This window comes from Nansenia antarctica (genome assembly GCF_963989245.1).
Source record: "Nansenia antarctica genome assembly, chromosome: 1".
Classification (NCBI taxonomy): domain Eukaryota; kingdom Metazoa; phylum Chordata; class Actinopteri; order Argentiniformes; family Microstomatidae; genus Nansenia; species Nansenia antarctica.
This window is the reverse complement of record NC_137674.1, coordinates 111,907,852-111,931,200: the sequence shown is the minus strand read 5'-3', so window position 1 is coordinate 111,931,200 and position 23,349 is coordinate 111,907,852. Positions and strand designations below refer to the sequence as shown.

General features: G+C 45.7%; 1 protein-coding gene across 2 annotated transcripts in view; it reads left to right on the top strand.

The window, feature by feature from the left end:
- The window catches only part of psmd1 (proteasome 26S subunit, non-ATPase 1), a 68,547-nt gene continuing 45,198 nt past the window's right edge, over window positions 1-23,349 (top strand). Inside the window, exons 1-16 of one of the 2 annotated variants that reach the window (XM_080537960.1) lie at window positions 1-146; window positions 2,514-2,557; window positions 2,880-2,953; window positions 3,450-3,619; window positions 5,739-5,947; window positions 6,499-6,642; window positions 7,183-7,409; window positions 8,898-8,961; window positions 9,345-9,470; window positions 10,050-10,138; window positions 10,645-10,723; window positions 12,174-12,347; window positions 14,351-14,462; window positions 14,742-14,938; window positions 16,523-16,618; window positions 18,243-18,307. In XM_080537960.1, coding sequence (XP_080394086.1) covers window positions 131-146; window positions 2,514-2,557; window positions 2,880-2,953; window positions 3,450-3,619; window positions 5,739-5,947; window positions 6,499-6,642; window positions 7,183-7,409; window positions 8,898-8,961; window positions 9,345-9,470; window positions 10,050-10,138; window positions 10,645-10,723; window positions 12,174-12,347; window positions 14,351-14,462; window positions 14,742-14,938; window positions 16,523-16,618; window positions 18,243-18,307 — 1,886 coding nt within the window. In that variant the 5' untranslated portion in view covers window positions 1-130. Of the gene's footprint in view, window positions 147-2,513; window positions 2,558-2,879; window positions 2,954-3,449; window positions 3,620-5,738; window positions 5,948-6,498; window positions 6,643-7,182; window positions 7,410-8,897; window positions 8,962-9,341; window positions 9,471-10,049; window positions 10,139-10,644; window positions 10,724-12,173; window positions 12,348-14,350; window positions 14,463-14,741; window positions 14,939-16,522; window positions 16,619-18,242; window positions 18,308-23,349 lie in introns of both variants that reach the window. The other variant, XM_080537959.1, reaches the window with a different exon arrangement.

Genomic DNA, 23,349 nt, shown 5'->3' with positions numbered 1-23,349 from the left:
CATCCCACCGTTGGAGAAACGGACCAACTGTATTGTCCAGTGAATATATATATTTTTTATCTTTCCGGAAGTTCGTTTAAAAACCTAAACCAGGGTTCTCGGAGCTGAGGGGGAGATTAAAGAACCGAACATGATAACGTCTGCTGGTAAGTTGTTTAACTAAGTCTTATTAACTAGTAAAATCTGTCAGAAACATGGCTAGTTGCTATGCTACCATCAGGCTAGCTACCATTGATTTAGCTGAGTCACATTAGGCTAACACGCTAGTTAGCATTAGCACCTCCATAGCGTTCTATCTGCTTACCACTTCAACCTGATACACTTAGATAGCTTATTCACTACCGGGACATTTCATAGATACTAGAAGTAATACTTAATGGTGTATTTTGAAGGTTTAAGTTGTCACTGAGCCATCTCTACCTGGTTAGCTCGCTGCTAACATGAGATAGCTGACTGGCTAGATGACAGGTTATCACCAACCCAACATTCATTGTCTTATCTGTCTTTCCGTTTGTTTCTTATATCTAGTTATCAAACTTTCACACCTAGTTAACGTTTAGTTTAGTTAGTGACATGCTGTGGTTTTAATTGATAGAGTAATATAGCGACCATGCAATGTGTTAGCTGACATAAGACAATAACAGTGATGCTGCTCTCAGACACACACACACACACACACACACACACACACACACACACACACACACACACACACACACACACACACACACACACACACACACACACACACACACACACACACACACACACACACACACAGCCTAAGAGGTGTCTTGTTGTTGTGTGTTTTCAGTGAATCTGTCTGGTTTATGAATCATGATTGATTTCCCCTTCTAGCACAATGCACGATTATCCACATGCAATATAATCACTCCTAATGTCAAGCCTGGTCCATCACAAACTGGAAGAACTGTACATGGGAATAGTGCAATATGTTTACATTCTTGTGATAAGGGTCATATACTCAGTGTTGCCACAGTTACTTTGAAAAAGTATTCTGATTACTGATTACTGATTACTCCTTTAAAAAGTAATCTAGTTACTTTACTGATTACTTGATTTTAAAAGTAACTAAGTTAGATTACTAGTTACTTTTTTAGTTACTATTGGCAGCTGCCTAGGCACCCGACCCCCCCCCCCCCCCCCCCCGCAACATAAAAATGAAAACTGGTTTTGCCAAAACTCACTTTATTTTAACAGTAACTTAAATTACATAATTAAACTTTAAACAATAACTTAAAACAACAAAATAAAGAGTCTTTCTTTGCCTCACCCAACATAAATACTTGTTTTTAAACAATAAAATAAATATAATCTTTATTTAACAGTAACTAGCAAGGAGTGGTTTCACAAAACCTAAAACCTACCCTGACCATTCAGATATGATCCTAATATAATCCTAATCCTAAACTGGGTGAGTCTTATCAATTTAGTTTATCAATGATCAACATTTATGTTCTTGTCATCCTTTGCTGACACAAACTCAAAATAATCCTTATATTTCCAGCTATTTAACGCATATCTCTGTTCTCGCTCCATTGTGTAGGCTACGCTTCTGTTTACACTGTGCAATCAGCGTGGTGATACACGTGAGCGATTCTGCTGCAATCTCGCGATAGTCGAGAGCCGTTTTTTGCGGGCATGGCCTTCCATAGTAACCTCGTGTTGAAAACGTGGGCACTGACGTCACTCCCCAAGACGCGAGAAATGTTTGTTTACTATCGAACATTACAAAGAAATACTGCATTTAGCCTAAGTTATGAGGTAGTAACGCAATAGTAACGCACAGCCACTTGAATAAGTAACTTTAATCCGATTACTGATTTGGAAATAGTATCGCGTTAGAATACTCGTTACTGGGGAAAGTATTCAGATTAGAGTATCGCGTTACTTAGTATCGCGTTACCGGCATCACTGCATATACTGTATATAAGTCTACTAGTCCATATGTTTATATGTTTATAAAAGTACACAGTTACATGCTCCCCCTAACTCCCCCCTGTGAATAGGCCATATAGTGTATATAAGTTCACATACTAGATACATTCTCAGATGTCTACTGATCACTTACCCCCCTATTTATGTCTCATTCTTGTTTTTTTAATTTTATTTTAGGACTGTTTGTTTGTTAGCACCTAGGGTTCGCATTTACATTTCGTTGTACCTGTTACAATAAAGACCACCACCACGGGTAGTGGTGGTCTAGTGGATAGTGAGTTGGACTTGTGATCGGAAGGTTGTGAGTTCAAATCCCGCCTGAAACCACACCACTACTAGTGTGCCCTTGAGTAAGGCACTTAGCCCTCAGTTACTCCAGGGGGAATGTCCCTGTAATTCGTAATTGTAAGTCGCTTTGGTTTAAAAGCGTCTGCTAAATGGCAAAATTAATTAATTAATTAATTCATTCATTCACAGCCCTGTATACAGGTTCTCTGGGTGTTACACACTTTGAGAATCATGACTAAATGAAATGCAATGTTGTTTTTCTACAGCTGGAATCATTTCGCTGCTGGATGAGGAGGAGCCCCAGCTTAAGGTATGATGATTAAGTATTATTGTTTAAGTAGTATGTCATATTTGTATGGGTTAGGTAGTGATATTACTTCTGTGGTCACCAACCAACCCAGGTGCTGGAGAGCTTTGGGGTGTACTAGACAGGCTTTTCGCCTGCTGGCATGGCATAATTGGAATATTGGAACTAGTGAAGTCATTATTAAAAAAAGGATTTGATTAATTGTGGTGTTTGCTTGAAGTAAAAGTCTGTAGTACTCCACAGAAGGAGTGTTGGTGATCATGGCTGTAAATGTGGCGATGGCTGTACTTTTGGGTGTCTAACCTTTCTTGGTTTTTCCTCGTAGGAGTTTGCTCTGCATAAGCTGAACGCCATCGTCAATGACTTCTGGGCTGAGATTTCAGGATCTGTAGACAAAATGTAAGTGTGTTTTTCCCCCCGAATGAAACACAATAATGCAAGATTACTGCTTATTATGACGGTTTAAACTTGAATGTGGGATGGTTTTTCTGATGTTGCTGATAATAATAATAACTTTTATTTGTATAGCACTTTTCCTGCAAACGTTGCAGTTCAAAGTGCTTTAATCATTATATAATCATCATTTAATTATTTAGTCATTTTAAGCCAATATTAAAAATATGTTTTTAGTCTTGACTTGAACATATTTGCTGAGGTTGCATCCCTGATGTAAACTGCCAGTGCATTCCACAATTTGGCTGCATAAAATGAGAAAGCAGCCTCACCAAACCTCTTCTTTTGTACATGTGGTACACAGAGAAAACCAGCGTCAGAAGACCTGAGAGCTCTATTGGGCTGATATGCTAGGGCCTAAATGCCCATATAAAAGGTCTTTCAGATATGCTGGTGCTGTGCCAGTGAGAGCTTTATAAACAAGTGTTGTTGCCGTTCCCAGCGAGGTGCTGTATGAGGATGAGACGTTCCGCAGCAGAGAGTTCGCTGCCCTGGTGGCGTCTAAGGTCTTCTACCACCTGGGGGCGTTTGAGGAGTCCCTGAACTACGCCCTGGGCGCCGGGGACCTGTTCAACGTCACAGACGACACAGAGTACGTGGAGACCATTATTGGTGAGTGATGTCAACACTTTGTTTACATTTTTTTGGCATTTTAGGCCCTAGCAAGACGCCTTCATCCTAAGCGACCTACAACAAATAGCCTGTATTTGTCTAAGTGAGTGATTCATCTATCCATCAGTCATCATAAGAAAGTCATCTATGCTAGGACCAGGGGCCATTGGAAGTTGCCGTGCTAGAAGAAGGAAGAATTATTATTGTTATTATTATTATTATTATTTTATCTGTAGAGAAACTTTACAGGGGGGTAGAGGGGATGAGGAGGTTTCAGGGATTACAGTTCTCCGTCGCTACGACGGATTTCCGTCAATTTATTCCAAGTTGCGACGGATTTATTCCAAGTTGTGACGGATTTTACCTGGTGTAATATGATTTGTAGAGGCATACAATCTATTTTGATGTTGGTATTAGGTATATAAATGATATATAATAGCCTATATAGCCTTCATATAGGCCTTTATTGGCTACAACTATGCGACAGTAACAGAGCGGGGTGCACTGATGCTGAACCCCTCATAGTGATAAGTAGGTGGACAATGCGTGGTGCTGAAATAGCCGACATGCGGTGTGTGGTTTGAAAAAAGTAACGCCAGCTCAGTAAATCATTCAAACTTAATGTTTACTTGTAGGCTATGTGAATGTGACTGCACCACACATGTGAACAGTAACAAAGCAAATGCAGTTTAATTTTATGAAAAACATTGACAACAAAATAGGCGCAAAAAAAAAGCTGAATCCGCTTAGCCTATATGCTCCTGAAACGACAGAGCAAACACGCTACATTACTATGGATAATAATTACAATGAGCCATTCATTAAAAATAGCAAAAATAATATTAGGCTATTAAATCTCACTTAATGAGAAAACTGGCATCTCCCATCGGTCACTATTTGTTGGCTATCTGGTGATATGGACGTCTTTGAGTGTCTAGAAAAGCGCTATAAGTCTAATGTATTATTATTATTATTTATTAGTATTATGGACGTCACTTTAATCCGGCAGTTCTCAAGGTTTTTATGCACCAATCGATTCCTCTAGCGCGTCTATCGCATTCATTGACGAAAAGGACGACTCGCATGTATAGGTGGAAGGGAACATTCATTGTGAGCATGTAAAATGTGAGTCTCTCACAACGGCTTTGCATTGATGAAACCAGGTAGGATGAACGTATAGTTCGCTGTCCATTCCTCTTTAAATGCCCTGTTTCCACCGTCAACTTTCCTCTTTAGACCTTTGGAGAGTGACATTATGTTTCTCTTGCTAGCAGGTTAAATGTTTAGCTAACTTCACCCGGCACGCAAACAACCAATCCAATAATAATGTGACCATGTAAGTCTGCGAGGAGGGGGGAATAATTATCAGAATAAAAGTATGTTAAATAATTATTAGAATAAGTTGGGTTGCGCTACATCGTCAGTCCACACATTTATTATTCAAAACTATGGAAAAGGGTGAAACTACGTTTCAACGTTGTTGAGAATCACAACACAAACTCGCTAGTCAAGCCAAAATACTGCAGCGAAATGGATTGGACTGCTACCTAGTTAACTAGAACACTACTTTACATTGTTAGCAGGCTCACAAAACAAGCCGTGTAAGTTGACTAGCGATGTGTCATTGATTTTCTACAACGCGGAAATGTGTTCACATTTTTCGAAAGAAAAGTCAAAGCATTAGAACGTAAAACGGAAAATCGCACGCGCGCTTTGCGCACGGAAAGCCACCGGCCCCGATTTGGCCTGATTTTTTTTTTGCTTTAATCCCTGAGGTCTTTAGGATGACAGTTAAGATGTAGCCTAAAGAGATGGGTCTTCAATCTACAGCAACACTTTATGAAGTTTTGGTATCTGAACTTGTAATTCTAATTACACAGTCTTGACAGGGTTCGACAGTAACGCTTCCCCGCTACGCTATCTAGTCTGGTCTGGCGCCTGCGCCGTCTGTTGTTCTTCCTACACACAGGTAAAAATATCCAGGATCCAGCAGCGTCTTCGGGCTTCGGGCGCAAACAAACCCGGCGAATTCTTTACTTGCTCCAGGCAAGCGGGCAAGCGTTACTGTCGAACCCTGCTTGATTATGAGCTGTTCTTTGACGCCCTCTCTCCCCTGCAGCCAAATGCATCGACCACTACACCAAGCAGCGCGTGGAGAACGCCGAGCTGCCGGAGGACGAGGAGAAGAAGAGCATCGACCCGCGGCTGGAGGGCATCGTCAACAAGATGTTCCTGCGTTGCCTCGGCGACCACAAGTACAAGCAGGCCATCGGCATCGCCCTGGAGACGCGACGCCTCGACATCTTTGAGAAGACCATCCTGGAGTCGGTCAGTTAACTAGCCCAGCTACCCCTAACCTTAACCCAGCTACCCCTAACCCTGCTACCCCTAACCTCGATATCTTTGAGAAGACCATCCTGGAGTCGGTCAGTCGCCTAGCCCAGCTAATCCTTTGATTGGTTGATTGGTTGATTGATTGATTGATTGATTTGGGTAAGAAGTACAGACAGTACAACCCAGTGTAAAAGCGTAAAAAGAAGCATGTAAAAGCATACTGAAACACTTGTTTTAGACAAAGAACAAAAAAGACAAGAACATACCAAAAACAATGCACCAAGAAACATACAAAGAGCATACAATACACAAGAACATACAAGATACAATCAGAATACAGTTTTGACATTCCTTTCACCAGACCGAGTCACATTTAGCCAGGGTTTATTTAGTTGGCACGGTCGTGTCTTGATGTGATTTTATATGTTCTCAATCCACAAATATGTGTTCTTCTGTAAGATGTGTGTTGTTTTTATGTGGTTTGTACTGATGCTATTCAAAAAACAGACAACTTTATTCCTCTCCTTTATTCCGCTCTCCTCCAGAACGACGTTGGCGGGCTCCTGGCCTACAGCCTGAAGGTCTGCATGTCGCTGATGCAGAACAAGAAGTTCCGTAACGAGGTTCTGAGAGTTCTGGTGAAGCTCTACATGAACCTGGAGAAGCCCGACTTCATCAACGTCTGCCAGGTGAGCGGAGGGGGCGGGGTACGGGGACGTGTTGGGGGGGGGGGTGGGGGGGGGGTTGAAACTGGGCTTGGATTCGGTCCTCTGTGGCACAGTGGTGCTGACAAAGGCTTAGGTTGTGGCTTTGAGTCCTACTGGGACCAATGTAAGTCTCTTTGGATATGTCACAGAGTAGGGGTGTATTCCAACAACGTCACTAAAGGAAAATCCAGGCTTTTTTTTGTAAGTCTTGTAAAAATGTAGCGTATTTTCCTTGAGTGACGGTGATGGAATACCCCCTGGTCGATTAGCTAGTTTCCAACTATGAACGGCACTTAAAATATAAACTGAAATAGTCTGTTGACAGGGAGTGGGATTTGATAGCACTTTGAGCTGCAACGTTTGCAGGAAACGTGCTATACAAATAAAAGTTTATTATTATTATTATTATCATTATCATTGTACTCTCCCCTCTTCTCTCCCTCCCCTCTTCTCTCTCTCCCCTCTTCTCTCTCTCCCCTCTTCTCTCCCCCCTCCTCTCTCACCCCTCCTCTCTCTCTGCAGTGTCTGATCTTCCTGGACGACCCCCAGGCGGTGAGTGACATCCTGGAGAAGCTGGTGAAGGAGGACAACCTGCTGATGGCGTACCAGATCTGCTTCGACCTGTACGAGAGCGCCAGCCAGCAGTTCCTCTCCTCCGTCATACAGAACCTGCGGACCGTGGGCACGCCCATCCCCGCCGTGCCCGGGTCCACCAACACCGGCACCGTGCCCAGCCCAGACAAAGACAGGTAGGCTGTACCCCCCAGGACAAAGACAGGTAGACTGTACCCCCCCCCCAGGGAGGGAGCGAGGGAGGGAGTGTAGTACCCAGCTCCACCAACACTGGCACCCAGGACAAAGATGAATGAATGAATGGTCTTTATTGTCATTGCTATAGTACAGGTACCAAACAACGACATTTGGGAGGGGTGGCTCCCCTGGTGCTAGGAAAGAAAAAAACACAAAAAAAACAAGAAGGGAAAGGAGCTGGTTTACATAAATAAAGGCTATGTACACTATCCACTATACTATACTGTACAGATAAAACACTGTGCTGTACTCTATGCTATGCTATACCTATTCTAACATTTCCTATTTCTCTGCAACCTTATGTACCCTAGGGTTGTCATATTGCACATAGTGTTATTGCACATTCATTTAAAGTGTCGCAGTTTGCAGGCTTGAAATGTACACATTTGTGCCTCAGCACTACACCAGATTTTTCAATCCAGCAGCTGCCATCAATCCGTCCAGACTGTCCAGGGCCCAGAACCTAGGTCTTTGCTGTGTTCAGGGCCTGGATGGCCCTGGTGAGCTTCAGTCTGTTTGTCCTTGCGGCCTCTCAGGAAGAAGGGCCGCTGTTGTGCCTTCTTGATGATGGCTGCTGTGTTGTTCTTCCAGGACAGGTCATCCTGTATGTGCACCCCCAGGAATCGGAGGGTTGAGATGGATAGGGGTGGAGGGAGGGAGGGAGCGAGGGAGGGGGGACAGGAGGGAGGGAGAGAGCGTAGTACCCTGCTCGACCAACACTGACAGGACGGAGGGAGAGAGAGAGAAAATATGGAGAGAGAGAGAATATGGAGTGAGTGAGAGAGAGAGAGAGAGAGAGAGAGAGTGTGAGTGCCACTAACACTGGCCCTGTGTCCACCCAGGACAAAGATAGGTAGGGCAAGGAAGAGGAAGAAGACAGGGAGCAAGGGAAGAAAGGCTGGAAGGAAGGAGAGAAAGAGAGGGTGAGTGTGAAGTGAGGGTCAAAATACCATCACACATTGTGAATGCTGAATGTTTCAATGGCGGCAGCCTTAGCAGGGTATCCGCGGTGTCTTGAAAAGTATCAAAAGTTGATAAATACATTTTGGGAAAATCAAGACCCTTAATAAGTATTAAAAAGTCTTATCACGATTTTATGAGGTCTTGAATTTTGTTGGTATTTTTCTGAATTAGACTCTGTCCAAAGAGTTTGAGTCCTAAAAACGTTTAGTAAAAGTTTGTGAATTTATTAGTTTTATTAAAAAACTAAGATGAACCGGAAATTCCGTTGTATGATAGTGGTCTAACTCTAGTCTATTGCAAACTAAAACTGTTAAGTTAAAGGTGTCACTGATGTGAACGGTTACAGCTCCAAGTGGCTTTTAAAAAGTCTTAGAAAGGTATTGAAATTAACCTCCAGATTCCTGTACATACCCTGAGTAGTAACAGTACCCTGTCCTTCCCCTCTACCCTGTCCTTGGTTCCAGTGGAGACGCTATGGAGACAGACGACAAGCCTGGCAGCTCCCCGGCTGGAAAGCCTGCAGAGATGGTGAGACTCTAACCCTGTAACCCTAACCCGCCTTCTAACATTCCTGGGGGGTCTTCCATCAACGTGGCTAAAGGAAAATCCAGGCTTATTCTGATCAGTCCTCTGAGATTTATTTTTAAAATCCAGTCTCGTGAGACTTGATCAAAATAAGTCTGGATTGTCCTTTAGCGACATTGATGGAATACCCCCCAGGTCTCTTTTGTATTGTTGCCCTCAAACCTCTGTTCACCTGCCCCTGTTCACCTGCCCCTGTCTGTTCACCTGCCCCTGTTCACCTGCCCCTCTCTATCTGCCCCTGTCTGTTCACCTGCCCCTGACCACTTGCCCCTGTTCACCTGTCCCTGACCACCTGTCCCTGACCACCTGTCTCTGTCTGTCAGCAGGACGAGCCCAAGGACCAGAACGCCAAGATGATAAAGATCCTGAGTGGGGAGATGGCCATCGAGCTGCACCTGCAGTTCCTCATCAGGAACAACAACACAGACCTGATGATCCTCAAGAACACAAAGGTAAGACAGATTATCACAGGTAAAACAGACAGATTATCACAGGTAAAACAGACAGATTATCACAGGTAAAACAGACAGATTATCACAGGTAAAACAGACAGATTATCAGAGGTATGATAAGACAGGGGACTATGGGCCGGTTTCACAGCCTGAGCCTAGTCCCAGACTAACAAGCATCTTCAATGGAGGTTTTACATTGAAACGTGATATTGAGTCCAGGACTAGGCTCAAGGCTTGTTTGTGAAACCGGCCCTATATGTGTTAGACTTAAATTATGTATTGCTAGGGCTAGGCAATATGGACTACATTTTTTTCACAATATATATATTTATACTGGTCAATTAGGATAATTATCACTATATACATTAATGTTCTATGTACAGTTTGAAGAGCATGTCGTTTCACTATCCACTATCCATAGTTACTCTATCATTACTAAATATATAGTCATATATAGTTAATTTGCCTTAATGTTTAAATGATGATGCTGGCAAGTTCACAGCATGGCACAGCGCCACTATATGGCAGTTTTACTGAGAGGATTCTGCTAGAGTGTTTTATCTCCTCTTCCCCCTCCAGGACGCGGTCCGAAATTCAGTGTGCCACACAGCCACGGTCATAGCCAACTCCTTCATGCACACGGGGACCACAAGCGACCAGTTCCTCAGGTACGTCCACGGTGCCTCTCAGCTACCCTGAACACAAATACGAACGCAACACTTCTGTTTTTGCTCCAATTTTTCACGAGTTGAAATCAAAGATCTAAGACTTTTTCTATGTACACAATGAGGCCTATTTATCTCAAATTTGGTTCACAAATGTATTTAAATCTGTGTTAGTGAGCACTTCTCTTTTGCCGAGACAATCCATCCACCTGACAAACCTACGGAGGATGTCACATCTTCTAAATGCAATAAATGGCATTATGTTATGCAGCAGTCTGTCTTATTTAGAAAAACAATGTCTACTTTTAGTGCGTCACTGTGAGAACACGATAGACAACTCGGTGTGTTCTATGTGCTCATGTTATCTGTTGCTTGTTGTTTCTGTGTTTTCGGTTTCCCCCATATTGTCAGCGTCTTTGAGCCTCGGAAATGCGCTATATAAATACAATTAATTATTATTTATTATTATTATTAACTCAGTGATGGGGTTTCTGTCTTCTCCTCCACAGAGAGAACCTGGAGTGGCTCGCCAGAGCAACCAACTGGGCCAAGTTCACAGCCACAGCCAGCCTGGGGGTCATTCACAAGGTGAGCTGATCACTAGACATTTAAGACTGGGAGTCATCCACAAGGTGAGCTGATCACTAGACATTTAAGACTGGGAGTCATCCACAAGGTGAGCTGATCACTAGACATTTAAGACTGGGAGTCATCCACAAGGTGAGCTGATCACTAGACATTTAAGACTGGGCGTCATCCACAAGGTGAGCTGATCACTCGACATTTAAGACTGGGAGTCATCCACAAGGTGAGCTGATCACTAGACATTTAGTTCACCTTGGTGAACAAACTAGACATTTAAGACTGGGAGTCATCCACAAGGTGAGCTGATCACTAGACCTTTAGTTCACCTTGGTGAACAAACTAGACATTTAAGACTGGGCGTCATCCACAAGGTGAGCTGATCACTCGACATTTAAGACTGGGAGTCATCCACAAGGTGAGCTGATCACTAGACCTTTAGTTCACCTTGGTGAACAAACTAGACATTTAAGACCAATGTTTTTTGTGATATCTCCAGATTTATTTTCTTGTTTTAATATTATGAACTGTCTGGTGCGTAAGTGGTGTAGCACACTAAAAGGCACAGACCACATCATCTCACGGCCCCTGGTTTGTTTCTGGCTGTCGACATATCCTGTATGTTACCCCACCCCTCTCTCTCTCTCTCTCTCTCTCTCTCTCTCTCTCTCTCTCTCTCTCTCTCTCTCTCTCTCACCCATCCTTCCTGTCAATCTCTACTGTCTCTATCCTCCTCTCTCTCTCACTCATCCTTCCTGTCAATCTCTACTGTCTCTATCCTCCTCTCTCTCACCCATCCTTCCTGTCAATCTCTACTGTCTCTATCCTCCTCTCTCTCACCCATCCTTCCTGTCAATCTCTACTGTCTATCCTCCTCTCTCTCACCCATCCTTCCTGTCAATCTCTACTGTCTCTATCCTCCTCTCTCTCTCACCCATCCTTCCTGTCAATCTCTACTGTCTCTATCCTCCTCTCTCTCTCTCACCCATCCTTCCTGTCAGTCTCTACTGTCTCTATCCTCCTCTCTCTCACCCATCCTTCCTGTCAATCTCTACTGTCTCTATCCTCCTCTCTCTCACCCATCCTTCCTGTCAATCTCTACTGTCTATCCTCATCTCTCTCACCCATCCTTCCTGTCAATCTCTACTGTCTCTATCCTCCTCTCTCTCTCACCCATCCTTCCTGTCAATCTCTACTGTCTCTATCCTCCTCTCTCTCATCCATCCTTCCTGTCAGTCTCTACTGTCTCTATCCTCATCTCTCTCTCTCACCCATCCTTCCTGTCAATCTCTACTGTCTATCCCTATGAAGCAGAAATGCCCTAAAAAGAAATGTAATTGCTTTTATTTATTAAGAACTGTTTAATTCCATCCCAATAAAGCAGAAATGCCCAAAAACTATATATATATATTTTTCTTTTTTATTAAGAACTGTATTTAATTTCTTAATGTTTCAGGGTCATGAGAAGGAGGCGCTCCAGCTGATGGCGACCTACCTGCCCAAAGACACCTCGCCAGGCTCCGCCTACCAGGAGGGGGGGGGCCTGTACGCCCTGGGCCTCATCCACGCCAACCACGGCGGTGACATCATCGACTACCTGCTCAGCCAGCTGAAGAACGCCAGCAACGACGTGAGTCGCTACGACTACTGACACGTTACAACTGACACGCTACGACTGACACGCTACAACTGACACGCTACGACTGACACGCTACAACTGACACGCTACGACTGACACGTTACAACTGACACGCTACGACTGACACGTTACAACTGACACGTTACAACTGACACGTTACAACTGACACGCTACGACTGACACGCTACAACTGACACGTTACAACTGACACGTTACAACTGACACGCTACAACTGACACGCTACAACTGACACGTTACGACTGACACGCTACGACTGACACGTTACAACTGACACGCTACGACTGACACGCTACAACTGACACGCTACGACTGACACGCTACGACTGACACGCTACAACTGACACGCTACGACTGACACGCTACAACTGACACGCTACAACTGACACGCTACAACTGACACGTTACGACTGACACGTTACAACTGACACGCTACAACTGACACGTTACAACTGACACGCTACAACTGACACACTACGACTGACACGTTACAACTGACACGCTACAACTGACACGTTACAACTGACACGCTACAACTGACACGTTACAACTGACACGCTACAACTGACACGCTACGACTGACAAGCTACGACTGACACGTTACGACTGACACGTTACAACTGACACGCTACAACTGACACGCTACAACTGACACGCTACAACTGACACGTTACAACTGACACGCTACAACTGACACGCTACGACTGACAAGCTACGACTGACACGTTACGACTGACACGTTACAACTGACACGCTACAACTGACACGCTACAACTGACATGCTTCAACTGACACGTTACGACTGACACGTTACAACTGACACACTACGACTACTGACACGCTACAACTGACACGTTACGACTGACACGTTACGACTGACATGTTACAGTGTTTCCTCCAGGAATTTTTACAATGGTGGCGGGTAGTGCTGACCGCGCGCGCGCAGCGCGCGCTCGCGATTTTTTCGCGTGCACGCGCGCTCAAAACAACGACGTAATTTCAGCCAAAACTCGAGGATGGCCCAAAAAAATAAAATGTTTTCCTGTACTTCTCCCGTGTGTCTCTTATTGTCTGTGTCTGCATGTTTTTCCAGCATGTAATTCCGTTGTCAATAAAAACAAAAACACTGATCTGACGTTTTTTTTCACAACGTTATTACTTGTCACTTTAAGCCCAGGAGGGAGTTAGCGATTAGCGATGTTTAGCTTAGCTTAGTTTAACAGAAGTATCTTCACTTTTAACATGACTTCCCGTGGTCGTAGAGGGCTGGTCGACGGCTTAAAATGACCGTGTAGACCTGTAGACCTTATCCAGCTATAGTCTTGTGTTTCTACCCCGGGCATAGCCGGTGTTATTCACGGACAAACACTCCTGTTAGAGTGGTTCTAGTACACTGGACATAGGTAACACATAGAGAGGCTTCTCCTCTCTCTCTCCATCCTACACTACACTACACTACGCATCCTATACTACACTACACTACGCTAGCTCGCGGTGTTCGGGTGACAGCCAGGGCGCGTTCGTAAATACGCTCTGGAAATCTGATCAGCACTCACGGAATGCCTCTTGTCCAATCAAATGACTTGGTCCCTTTATGACGTTGAACCCAGTGTGCGCTCCGGGGCTCTCAGAGCGAATTTACGAACGCAGCCTCAAGTTCAATACTCGCGACACACACGGACTGGTCCAGTTTCAGCGCTTGTGGGTGTGTCTAGCGCTGTGAAGGTCTGAAAAGCGGCCTAAATTTTTTTTTTTTTTGGGGTTGAGAAATCTGAATGGTGGCGGAGGAAATTCCATCGTGGCGGTCCGCCACGATGAAATGCATGTAGAGGAAACACTGGCTCGGAAGTGGCGGTGAGGTCTGGAAAAATATTGACAGGGTCTTTAAAAAGTCTTAGAAAAGTATTGAAATTAACCTCAAGATTCCTGTATACCCTGTTTCAGGTAGTTTACTCCAATATTTGTTTGTCCTCCAGATTGTGCGTCATGGTGGAGGTCTGGGTCTGGGTCTGGCTGCCCTGGGCACGGCCAGGCAGGATGTGTACGACCTGCTGAAGTCCAACCTGTACCAGGATGATGCTGTCACAGGTAGGCGTCCCTGACACACCTGGCAATGGAAAGATAAAAAACGTGATGATTTTGTCAGGCTCAATGATGCAGTATTCTATCGTATATTTTGTTGTTGTTTTGTGAGCTGCTGTAACGCCTGAATCTCTCCTCTGGGATCAATAAACTGTCTATCTGTCTATAACATAACGTAATAAGAACTCAAGACTTTCGAGAAGTCTAGAAAAAAGCACTCCAGGCCACACCCCCACCCTCCCCTGTCCTCTCCCCACCTCAACCTGTCTCCCCCCCCCCCCCCAGGTGAGGCAGCGGGCCTGGCCCTGGGTCTGGTCATGCTGGGGTCCAAGTCGGCCCAGGCCATAGAGGACATGGTGGGCTACGCCCAGGAGACGCAGCACGAGAAGATCCTGCGCGGCCTGGCGGTGGGCATCGCCATGGTGATGTACGGACGCATGGAGGAGGCGGACACGCTCATCGAGAGCCTCTGCAGGGACAAGGTGAGAGCCCCGCCTACGTTACCCACAATGCAGCTCATTAATAACACGCTCATAGAGAGTCTCTGCAGGGACAAGGTGAGAGCCTGCCTACGTTACCCACAATGCAGCTCATTAATGACACGCTCATAGAGAGCCTCTGCAGGGACAAGGTGAGAGCCTGCCTACGTTACCCACAATGCAGCTCATTAATGACACGCTCATAGAGAGGTGCCTCTGCAGGGACAAGGTGAGAGCCTGACTACATTACCCACAATGCAGCTCATTAATGACACGCTCATAGAGAGCCTCTGCAGGGACAAGGTGAGAGCCCGCCTACGTTACCCACAATGCAGCTCATTAATGACACACTCATAGAGAGCCTCTGCAGGGACAAGGTGAGAGCCCGCCTACGTTACCCACAATGCAGCTCATTAATGACACGCTCATAGAGAGGCGCCTCTGCAGGGACAAGGTGAGAGCCTGACTACATTACCCACAATGCAGCTCATTAATGACACGCTCATAGAGAGCCTCTGCAGGGACAAGGTGAGAGCCCGTCTCGACCTTTGAACTCCTGACCTTCTGATCACCAGTCCACAATCACTATCCACTAGGCCACTATCCACTACCTCTACAAGTGACATTATCGGGGCAGTGGTGGCCTAGTGTATAGTGAGTTTGACTGGTGATCAGAAGGTCATGAGTTCAAATCCCACCTGGGAACACCACCACTAGTGTAGTGATTAACCTGCTTGCTACTTCTGTGTCCTCACATCATCGAGTTGGACCAGTAGCCTCAGTGTTTCCCCACAGGGTTTTGTGAGACTGGTGGGTGGTCCCTTGGTCCCCTCGCACCGTCAAAGGTCTGTCATCAAACTACAGTAGATGTGAAATCCCGAAGAATGCGTCGCTCGCGTGTAATAATATTTTTGGTTTGTGCCTGCCGCCATGGGAAACACTGAGCCTTTCCCAGCTGGTTTTCTGTGTTGTCATGTTTATTACATCCTTTTTCCTTGCAGTACGAAGCCTGTTATTGACGACTGTTGATATTATTCCTCAGCTAGGCTCTAGGCCTGGGAGATATGGCCAAACATGTTGTCCCAGTATATCTTTTCATCTTAGCCAATAAATAATTATTAACAATAAAATAATGCTCTGTTAAGTTTGAAGGCCAGTTTCTGCTTAGGACTGAAGCGTGAATAAACCGGAGGGTTCAAAATCAAACATTTATTTACTTTCAGAACATTAAACGGAACCAAAATGTCTCAACGCATTTACCAGACAACCAAAAATAGGCATTATAGGCAGTAGGTGTGTGTACCGATAGTCACCTATCTGTTATTCTCTATGCATGAAGTTAAAAAGAGAGACCTTCCTAGAAAATCGTCTCTTAAATACATAAACCTACGACCTCTGAGCAAGACAGGCTGAGTGGTGATAATAATTAAGGGCTAACGATAAAAAGAAAGAGTGGGAGTCGGCCGGCGCCTTGCATGGCAGCTTGGCCGCCATTGGTGTGTGAATGTGTGTGTGTGAATGGGTGAATGAGAGGCTGTTGGAATAACCCTTTGACCACATCTGTGTCTTCCCTCCCTGTGCGGTCAGGACCCCATCCTGCGGCGCTCAGGCATGTACACGGTGGGCATGGCCTACTGCGGCTCTGGGAACAACAAGGCCATACGACGCCTGCTGCACGTCGCTGTGAGTCTCACCTCCTCTCCTCTCCCTTCCTCTCCCTTCCTCTCCTCTCATCTCCTCTCCTCCCCTCTCATCTCCTCTCCTCTCCTCTCCTCTCCTCTCCTCTCCTCTCCTCTCCTCTCCTCTCCCTTCCTCTCCTCTCCTCTCCTCTCCTCTCCTCTCCTCTCCTCTCCCTTCATCTCCTCTCCTCTCCTCTTCTCTCCTCTCCCTTCATCTCCTCTCCTCTCCTCTCCTCTCTCCTCTCCCTTCCTCTCCCTTCCTCTCCTCCCCTCTCCTCTCCTCCCCTCTCCTCTCCTCCCCTCTCCTCTCCTCTCATCTCATCTCCCTTCGTCTCCTCTCCTCCCCTCCCCTCCTCCTCTCCTCTCCTCTCCCTTCCTCTCCCTTCCTCTCCCTTCCTCTCCCTTCCTCTCCCTTCCTCTCCTCTCCTCTCCCCTCCTCTCCTTTCCTCTCCTCTCCCCTCCTCTCCTCCCCTCTCCTCTCATCTCATCTCCCCTCATCTCCTCTTCTCTCCTCTCCCTTCGTCTCCTCTCCTCTCCTCTCCTCTCCTCTCCTCTCTCCTCTCCCTTCATCTCCTCTCCTCCCCTCCCCTCCTCCTCTCCTCTCCTCTCCCTTCATCTTCTCCTCCTCTCCCTTCATCCTCTCCTCCTCTCTCCTCTCCTCTCCTCTCACACAACACAGGCTGCACAGGGAAACATGAAAGCACGGAAGTATAGGGGGCGGGGGGGTATTCCATCAACGTCACTAGAAGAAAGTCCAGGCTTATTTTGATAAGTCTTTAGCCGACGTTGATGGAATACCACCTAGGAATTATGGGTAAATGATGGGCCAGTTTCATAGACGAGGCTTAAGGCGTCTAATCCCAGACTAAAAACTATCTTCAATGGAGATTCTTACATTGAAAATGTGATGTAGTACCAGGAGTAGACTCTTAAGCCGTGTCTGTGAAACCGGCCCTGAATGTCACATTTTGACTTGATTCATCAGGATCCCCGCATCGGAAAGCCGACAAGCTCCTGTGCCTTTTTGGGGTCGATCAATTTCTTGGAATTGTATGTGTCTTATTCTTCAGTGGAGCCGTAGGAGAGCTCAGTAGACGTACGAGTGTTGTTGCGAAGGTGGCAGGTGCTTCAGTCTGGCCTGCAGGTGGCAGTCTGCTCACACTCACGCTAGCAGCCTGCTGTGACAACGCAGCTTTCAAGCCACTGTGAATTCATCAGGGTTCCCACGGGTCCTTGAACGTTTGTGAATTTGAGAAAAAGAAATCAAGGTCTTAAAAGTTTTTGAAAATAGACATGGGTCATTGAAAGTGCTTGAATTCCCCCCTCTCTCTCTCTCTCTCTCTCTCTCTCTCTCTCTCTCTCTCTCTCTCTCTTTTTAATTGTTGTCTGAGCGGATAGTTCCTATTATATAAATTCTCATCTAGATCTGTCTCAAGCTATGCCGTGTTGGGTCCTTGAATTTGAGGGAATTGAGTCTTGAAAGGTGCTTGGATTTGATGTTTCAGAAGGTGTGGGAACCCTGATTCATGTCTGTCTGTCTGTGGCAGCGTAACTATGACTAGTAGACATGAGCCTGCGGTCATTCTGACTGTCGCTGATGCCTTGTCCTTGTCCTCTCTACCTGACAGGTGAGCGACGTGAACGATGACGTCAGAAGGGCAGCGGTGGAGTCCATCGGCTTCATCATGTTCAGGTGAGGAGCTCTCCACTGTAATGCAGCCTTGCATACCCCCCCAACCCCTACCCCCCCCTATACACACACTGCAATCCTCTGTTCACCCACCAGAGGTCAGTCTACACAGCCCTCTCCTGGACCGCTCCCAGAGTGTCGGCTGAGCTAACAGCTAACGTTGATTAATCAGCTCCTAACACGTATAAACAAAGACCGTGGCGCATTCCTCCCATAGCCCTGGGCAGACTTTCCAAATGCGTTTGGAGTATGTCCTCGGATGGGTACTGCTGGGGGGGGTTTATGTTGCCTCCCCCGCCCACCTCCCCCCATTCTCTCGCCGATGAAAAATCCAAAACAAACAGTGAGATAGATGTCTTCCGCCCAGACTTGTTCAGATTTACAGATATTCCGTCTGTGATTGCCATACATACCGGTACATACCCACCTTTTGGCCCCTGAGCTGTTTAACTGTTAACCCACATTTTCACACTCTGCGGTTTCTCGTCTCAAAGAATGAGAGATTGACAAGTCTTTCACCACGGACCGACCCGTGGCGGTCTCGGCCTGCTCGCCGCGGACCGGTTACGAGTCCAGAGGGATTAGTTACGGCCCAGGTGAGGCCCGGCAAATGAATTGTCTGCGGTCAGAACCATCGGGTCAGAGTTTGTGAACGGAACCATTCTGGTATTTTTTTTTTAAGTAACCTAGTACATGCAGTAGTAGAATAATAATACTAATAACTTTTATTTGTGTAGCACCTTTCCTGCAAACGTTGCAGCTCAAAGTGCTTCAATCATTATATAATCAGCATTTAATTATTTAGTCATTTAAAGGCAATATTTTAAAAGATGGGTTTTTAGTCTTGACTTGAACATATGTGCTGAGGTTGCATCCCTAATGTAAACTGGCAGTGCATTCCACAATCTGGGTGCATAAAATGAGAATGCAGCGTCACCAAATCTCTTCTTTTGTACATGTGGTACACAGATAGGGCTTTCACACCGGCAGTTCCGAACGCCAGTTCGTGTTCGCGTTCGGAAACCTCTGAACGTTGGCGCTGTCTGGCGAACGAGCCCACGTTCATACCAGTGTATCGTTCGCCAGACAGCGCCAACGTTCGGAGGTTTGCGAACGCGAACCGGCGTTCGGAACTGCCGGTGTGAAAGCCCTAAGAGAAAGCTAGCATCAGAAGAGCTGAGAGCTGATGACACCTGGGTTAAGAGCTGAGAACACCTGGGTTGAGCTGTAGCCAGTATGAAGGATGTTGTACCTGAGTTGACCTGTAGCCAGTATGAAGGATGCTGTACCTGAGTTGACCTGTAGCCAGTATGAAGGATGTTGTACCTGAGTTGACCTGTAGCCAGTATGAAGGATGCTGTACCTGAGTTGACCTGTAGCCAGTATGAAGGATGTTGTACCTGAGTTGACCTGTAGCCAGTATGAAGGATGTTGTACCTGAGTTGACCTGTAGCCAGTATGAAGGATGCTGTACCTGAGTTGACCTGTAGCCAGTATGAAGGATGCTGTACCTGAGTTGACCTGTAGCCAGTATGAAGGATGCTGTACCTGGGTTGTAGCCAGTATGAAGGATGTTGTACCTGAGTTGACCTGTAGCCAGTGTGAAGGATGCTGTACCTGAGTTGACCTGTAGCCAGTATGAAGGATGCTGTACCTGAGTTGACCTGTAGCCAGTATGAAGGATGCTGTACCTGAGCTGAGCTGTAGCCAGTATGAAGGATGCTGTACCTGGGTTGTAGCCAGTATGAAGGATGTTGTACCTGGGTTGTAGCCAGTATGAGGGATGCTGTACCTGGGTTGACCTGTAGCCAGTATGAAGGATGCTGTACCTGGGTTGTAGCCAGTATGAAGGATGTTGTACCTGGGTTGTAGCCAGTATGAAGGATGCTGTACCTGGGCTGAGCTGTAGCCAGTATGAAGGATGCTGTACCTGGGTTGTAGCCAGTATGAAGGATGCTGTACCTGGGTTGTAGCCAGTATGAAGGATGTTGTACCTGGGTTGAGCTGTAGCCAGTGTGAGGGATGCTGTGGGCCCACAGTGTTCATGTTTAATCTGGATCAGAATGATCCCGGTGCTTTTCTCTGAACCTGGATCAGACCTAGCTGGCTGATTTCCCCCCTACACGACTCAGAACCAGCCAGCTCCATCTGATCCTGGATCATTCTGATCCAGATTAAACGTTTTGAACACCTGAGATCCTGATCAGAGGATGATGAACACCTCAGCATGTAAGAAAAACAGTTTCCTGCAGTTGGATGTCAGATCCAGGGTAATGTTTTTGACCTTCGATTTCAGAAACTTGTGTGTTTTGTTTCACGTCTGGAGTCACTAGACTGTTTATTTACTTTAATTCTTTAGTGCCTTTTAAAATCTAACCCTTCTCGGTTGAGTGGTGGTTTTCGGAAGTCTCGTTAAACTCGGGGAAAGAAAGTTCCAGGAGAAACTTTGTGGGCTTGCAAAAATCTCATGTTGGTTATTGGAAAAGGTTTAAAGATGTTTTTGATGGGATAGATCTGCTGGGTAGTTAGAAGGAAAGTGAAAGTCTTTTTTTATGGTAGGGGATACAGTTAGAGATGGTTGGGTTGGTTGACCCCTCACATCCAGCTCACAGCTTGTTTGAACGACTCCCTTCTGGACAGTGGTACAGGGCCACCAGGTCAAAAACATCACAACACTTGAACAGTTTCTTCCCCAAAGCCACAGCCCTCCTCAATAACTCCTGATCATTGCACCTTGCACTTTACATGTTTTTGCACTAAGTTGTACAGTATATATATTCACTGGTATTGGTGCTGTATATATTGTGTGTCTGGACTATTGTTGTGTTGGCGTCTTGTTGTTGTTGTACTGTAGCTTGTTCAGCACGGAGAATAGCAAGTCATGTTCCTAGTGCACTGCACATGGACAATAAAGTTGAATTGAATTGGATAGAATGTTACATAGGACAAGCGTGGGTAGAGTTGGTTGAAGGTGTGGTTGAGAATGGTAGAGTTGGTTGAAGGAGTGGTTGAGAATGGTAGAGTTGGTTGGTTAACTGGATGAGAGTTTTTGGTGTTATAAAACGCTTTAATGGGTTTCACAAAGCTTTTATCAGGGGTTGATGAACATATGTTTTTAGGGCATTTCTGCTTAATTTGGAAAGAGACAGTAGAGATTGACAGGAAGGATGGGTGAGAGAGAGGAGGATGGAGACAGTAGAGATTGACAGGAAGGATGGGTGAGAGAGAGAGGATGGAGACAGTAGAGATTGACAGGAAGGATGGTTGAGGGAGAGAGAGGATGGAGACAGTAGAGATTGACAGGAAGGATGGGTGAGGGAGAGAGAGGAGGATAGAGACAGTAGAGACTGACAGGAAGGATGGGTGAGGGAGAGGAGGATGGAGACAGTAGAGATTGACAGGAAGGATGGGTGAGAGAGAGGGGGATGACATGCAGGATATGTCGATGACCTGGAATCGAACCACGGACCTTGCGATTATATGGAATAGTAGTTGAAAGAAAGAGAGAGAGAGTGGGAGAGAGAGCAGAATTGTGTAATCATTCTAAGAATGTGTTCCGCAGGTCTACTTGTTATTTATTTTCAGGAGTGGTGAAAGTTCCAAAGCAGTTACGGTAACAATGGGAAGAATTCTGGGCCTCAAACATTCCATCCTGTTAACCTGATGAGAGGTTTTGGGGTTACAAAAAAACGTAATAGTTTAAAAAGTTCAATACGTATCAAAAAACTTTTCTACAGTTGAAATGGTGTTAGTAGCCTAAAAGCTGTAAGATCGATAGGGGTTGGAAGATTGCACCTTTTAGTTTCTATCGACCTCCATGTTGAAAAGTGCACTTTCATGTTTGTGTCCTTTTAGAAAGGTTAATAGGTATCAAAACCAGAAGTCATAGCAACTTGGGTTAGACCTCTGTACGTTTTAAAGTTGGAATGGTGTGAAGAGCTTAAAGGTGGAGGAGTAGCATGATATCATTTGAATAATAACAACAATAATAATTTCTTAAGCAAGCCCACCTAATTCTAAGCGCAACTGATTGTCAATGATTTTTGAATTCATTTTACTTTTGTGAAATGTTTGCTACCCCCTTCGCATCTGTACAGTTTGTAACAAAGTGTGAGGGAGCGTTTGCGAGATGTTTTATGGCAGTGTTTGGCATTCTGTGTGACGTACGTTTTTGTTTTGGTGGCAACCAAAGTACTTCCTCGCTCCCCTGTGATGTGTCATCACCAGTTCTCATGTCGTCCTCAGTCACACATTTTTCTCCTCTAGCTGTTTATGAAGGCTCATCAGTCATCGTACGACCTGACTTACCCGTGGGCCGGCGCTGCCTCGTTAAACAGAGGCGCGGGCCAAGCAGGGGGAACATCAGGGAGACTATTTTAAGCCCAAAAAAGGCTCTGTGATATTCCCATGATCAATTGGCTGTTAGATAAACCTTACGTAAATCCTTCCTGTGTTTAGAGAGCCTGCTGAACGGCAACAATTCAGCAGAACTACCCCCCCCCCCCTCCTCACACACACACACACACCCTCACACACACACCCTCACACACCCCCCACGCTCACACACACACACACTCACACCCCCACACACACACACACCCATGGCTCCCAGGCCAACCAGGCTCCTTTCCTACTACACTCTTGGGGAGGCAGGACTTGTGTCTCAGAGTGGCTGAGTCTGAGTGGGTTAGGGGTCAGCAGAGGTCAGACTATGGGGGGGCTGTGCTACTGGCGTCTCTCCCCCCCCCTCAGAGAGGCCATGACTGTGTTCCTCCTTCCACGACAATCTCACGATCACAGAAATATGATGTTTAAGATGATGTATTTAAGTGTAAGATGATGTTCGGCTCTCTATGAACTAGTCGTGTGGGCGACTCCTCTTTTGTTTACATTTGGTGGCTGAAGGATATTCTTATTGTGTGTTCATGGTTTAGCCTACATCATGAATGGCATAGTGTGCACTGGACTTGCACGTTTAACTTTTTTATCCAGCAGTCGTTTATTTGGAAGAATTCAAACAATTGTGTCTAGCATCTACAATATCC